The sequence below is a fragment of the Poecilia reticulata genome, linkage group LG12, assembly GCF_000633615.1.
Source record: "Poecilia reticulata strain Guanapo linkage group LG12, Guppy_female_1.0+MT, whole genome shotgun sequence".
NCBI lineage: Eukaryota > Metazoa > Chordata > Actinopteri > Cyprinodontiformes > Poeciliidae > Poecilia > Poecilia reticulata.
In genome coordinates this window covers 14272538-14276847 of record NC_024342.1, presented here as the reverse complement: position 1 = coordinate 14276847, position 4310 = coordinate 14272538, and the positions used below count along the sequence as shown (strand labels likewise).

Genomic DNA, 4310 nt, shown 5'->3' with positions numbered 1-4310 from the left:
AAAAATAATGTTTAATATCTCAGAAACCAAAACTGCACAAACGAAAATTTTAACGGCACAAACCTGCACAAACGGAGCACTAACCATTCAGACTATTTGCTGGATTTTTTGACGTGGGTGGGGTGTCAGCTTCACGCAGGTGTCTAGTTTTGGCCAGAAAATAAGAGGAATAAGAGTTTTATAGTCCAAGTACTGGCATCAAAAATCTAAAAAAGTGCAAATAACTTTACTGTTTAAGGGTTTAAGGAAGCTGCATTATTCAGATTACATGAGAAGCTATGAAACAGAAGACCGTAAATATAACTTAACTCTTTCAAAAGTATTCAGATCCTCTGAACGTCCTCATATTTTCATGCATTTTTCCGTCTTTTCCTCTCTTCAACCTCCTGTTCTTTCCCCTCTCCAGTACTATTGCTGTAAGAAGGAGGAGTCAGAGTCGGAGGAGGAGGAGCCGGACTTTGCTGTCACGTCCCGCATCCCGCCGGTTCACTCGAACCACAACATTGTGGCGGCGACGGCTGCCGCCTCCTCCATGCCCAATGGCCCCGCCATTTTCTCCACCCCTCCTTTGGCTAGAAAACTGACACGCTCGCAGACCTTCTGTCCATCGTGCACGCACTATGATCTGCCTTTCTACCTTCAGCCTCCTCCGCCGCAGCAGGTCCACCACCAACCAGAGGGACTGAGGAATGGTGGAGAACGCGTCAGCTACCGCAGTGTCCAGCAGCAGGATCTGGACCTGCCAGTGCCTGTTAACATTTCAAACTATCGTAAGCCAAACCTGGCCCGCTCAGTCACCATGAGGGAAATGTTTACGCGCAGCTGTAGCATCAGCACCGATGTTTAGTTGAGCGAGGGCGGACGTTTGCGAGTTGGCACGACTGCAACTGGACAGGACTTGAGTTTTGCTAAGTCTCATTTTACCTGTTGCCACCTGCAGATTGGACCACTCTGATGGCTCTCAGGACAGTTTTGTTCTCTCTCTCACCTTTACACTTTTCAGGCCCATGAGCTTATTCGTGGTCCAATGCTAAGTATTTAAAAGTGTTCTAAAATGTCAATGAACGAAAAAAGCTTTGTTTTATTTTGAGTGGTAAAGTTTGTGTTGCCCTACTTCCCTACTTTCTGACCTGAAACACTAGCAGATTACTGCGGCACCAAAATGATGATGTGCTCAGGGGGGATTTTATCTTTTACACAGCTGCTACAAATGAAAAATGACTGGGAGAAATCTGGTGCCCTCCATTAAGAAAGGATGATCTATTTGTTCCTCCATCAACAGATTATAGAGATTTTTAAATATTATCCACAAAGATTAGAGGGGAGGAGGAGAAGGAGGGTGTTTTCATGTTTTTAGCTACCACACACAGATGTTTTTGATAGTTTTAACTTTGGACGTGACATTTTAAGACATTAAGGGCTCACAGAAGATTTTAATTCCCTCTCATTTTTCAAATCCTTTCACGTCTCGACTTTAATAGTCTCTCTGAGACGACACAGGGGGTTTATTCCGCTTGAAGACAAGAGGAGAACCATCATGTTCTAGCAGGGAGAAGTGGGCTGTGTTTCTTGCATTGCGTTCAGAAAGTAAATGTGAGTTTACGGGCATGCATTGTGGGTATGAGCGTGTATCGTGTTCTGTTGTTATGCCAGAATCGTTAAATTCATTATAATCAAACACAATCTGTCACTCGAATGTTTAATGAACCAGGAGCCGAGGCGTGTTGCAATAATATTTCATTGTGAAAGGAGAAGGGAACACCATGAGCCACAGAGAGACACATCCAAGCAGATTATATTACAAACCCTAAAAATATTGTTTATCTTACTGATAGGAAGTGTAAGACAGACGTTAGACGAGTGATATTTAACTTTCAGTGTAATCTCTGTTCTTTTACTGAAGTTTTAGCTTGTGGACTTTTCAGCGTACATCTTGTATTGTATGTGACCACTGATCTCCGGTTGCTTTGGCTAAAGATTCACCCTTAAAGGCACATGTATAAATATTTAATAGGCCACACTTCAGTCTCTTTCCCCTCCCTCTCTCTCTCTTGAGTCGGTGGACTGAAGAAAATGTGCTCTTGCTCTGAGGTACTCCGAGAGTTCCTGCTCTGGATTGTTTTTATTTTCTCCACAAGGCTGACCGGACTGACTGAAGGGCTGATTTTTCAACTGGAAGAGCATTTTATGGTCTGAGGACATATGGCTGAAAATTATTCTCTGCTTGATTTCAAAAGAGTTATCTGTGTGAGGGATTTGAAGCTGACTGGAGAGTGTCCTTCTTGGATCCCCAACAGACTTTCTCTATTAAATAGATGGTCGACACATTTGTACTTTTGGCCCTCCATTTTTGTCTCTCTGTAACCAACAATCACGGTTGTTTATTTACCTGGAAGTGAAACAGTGCATAATTAAATTTTTCCTTCTCTGACATGATCAAACAGTGCCTTGCAAAAGTATTATTGTTACCCCATCAAGTTTCCTCATTTTGTCATACTACTGCCACAAAAATCTGTGTATTTTATTGAGATTTTATGACCTAGACTAACACAAACTATTGCATAATTGTGAAGTGGAAGGGAAATTATATATGTGCTTTACAAACAAAAATCTGAAGTTTCTCCTTGCATTTGAACTTCCTTCATTCTGATACTGCTAGACAAAATCCAGTGCAATCAGATGCCTGCAGATGTCGACCTTCTTAGTAAATATAGATGATGTGTTAGTAATTGAATCTCAATACAAATTTAGCTGCTTGAAATCATTAGCGTTTTTCAGTAAACACTCAGTAAACTATCTGCTATCACAGTAACAGAGGTAGCTCCAGAGGCAAAGAGTACAAGTACATGCCACACTCTTCATACTTTTATTCATGTTGAAATGTACAAATTTGTACACTTACGTGTTGCTTTCACGTATAAAATCCCATTGAAATAATCTGAAATGTATTGCTGTGAGATGACAAATGGAACAAAGCTCAAGAAGTATGAATACTTTTGTAAGGCACGTTTCAAAAAGTCACAACGCATAAATAAATCTAACTGTTCAAGGGCATAATCGCAGCCATAATACACTCTCCGGTTCTATATTTTGATCATATTTGTCACAGATGACCGCCGAGCCTACACATTTGCACTTGTCGAAATTTAATTTTTATCTTAAACCCTCTGGTGTCCCTTTAAACTTTTAAAGCTTGGGAGCAGCGAAATGCTACCAAGGCCTGACACCCACCCTGGTTCACACAGCTAAACATGTTCACACAGGACACACACAGACTCACAAGTTCTCATTGTTTATATATTTGAAGCTGAATTTTTGCCAGATGCACAGCTAACGTAGTGCCATAATAATGGGAAAGGGAAATACATGAATTAGAGGATACATTAATAAGAGGATTATTATTAAGATGATTATTATTACTAGAGGTGTTTATTAAAATGAATTGTGATTTATGTTCAGCTATTTACATTAGTTGCATTATTTTATGATCCAGCTGTTTTTCAGACTCAGTACAGTGCAGCTAACATGTTTCTGTTCCTGTTTCTAATATATAGCTAACAGACACATTGTTGCTAATAAAATGGTGTTAAAATTGCACCGTCTTCTTTTGTTTTGTTGCTGTGCTATTCATTTTTAATCTGTTGATTCTATGTGCTGAAAAGATTAGGGCAGTTGACATATATTAATAACTATGTTTTTGAGGAGTAGATTTATTTAATTCCCAGATTACATTGGGTCCAAAATAATTGGTTCAGGTGGCAGAAAAAAAAGCATTTTTAGTCATTGATTGGCTCCCATAAAGTTTAGATTTTCCTAGGAGGTGCAGGAGAACACTTTACACAACACTACAACTATTCTGCCATAAATTAAAGGTTTTACAGGGGAAAAATGATCTGAATGCCTGTACAACCACATGTCTTGCATGAATTAATGTGTAAAAATGAGATCAATACATTAGATCAGTTCATGTAGTGCTCCAAAAATTATAAGTATTTGACTTGTTTTAATTCACAGTGTGTTGTCAGAATTCTAATATAGATATTTGCTTTTACTTTTGCTTCCACATATACTAAATGAAAAGGAAGTGTATAGAATAAACTGAGTAAAAGCAGAAAGGTGAGGAGAACAATTTTCAGGCATATTATGTATTAGTAACAGAAGTTAATTGAATCGGTGGGTACAGATTAAATTCACTGATTGGAATTGTGAAAAGAAGCTTCCCATGAATCTCAAACAGAAAAATTATTTTTTTGTACTTTTGTCACTTAACACTTGCTTTTTTTTTATAAGTTTGTATTTCTTTGATTTTG

The 4310-nt window shown here is 38.9% G+C and overlaps 1 protein-coding gene across 2 annotated transcripts in view; it reads left to right on the top strand.

The window, feature by feature from the left end:
* LOC103473624 (protein FAM163B-like) overlaps nucleotides 1–3595 on the top strand; it is a 26767-nt gene extending 23172 nt beyond the window's left edge. For both annotated transcript variants that reach the window (XM_008423995.2, XM_008423996.2), the window contains one exon: nucleotides 407–3595. In XM_008423995.2, the coding sequence (XP_008422217.1) occupies nucleotides 407–847 (441 nt within the window). In that variant the 3' untranslated portion in view covers nucleotides 848–3595. The remainder of the gene's footprint in view (nucleotides 1–406) is intronic.
* The last annotated feature ends 715 nt before the right edge of the window (nucleotides 3596–4310 follow it).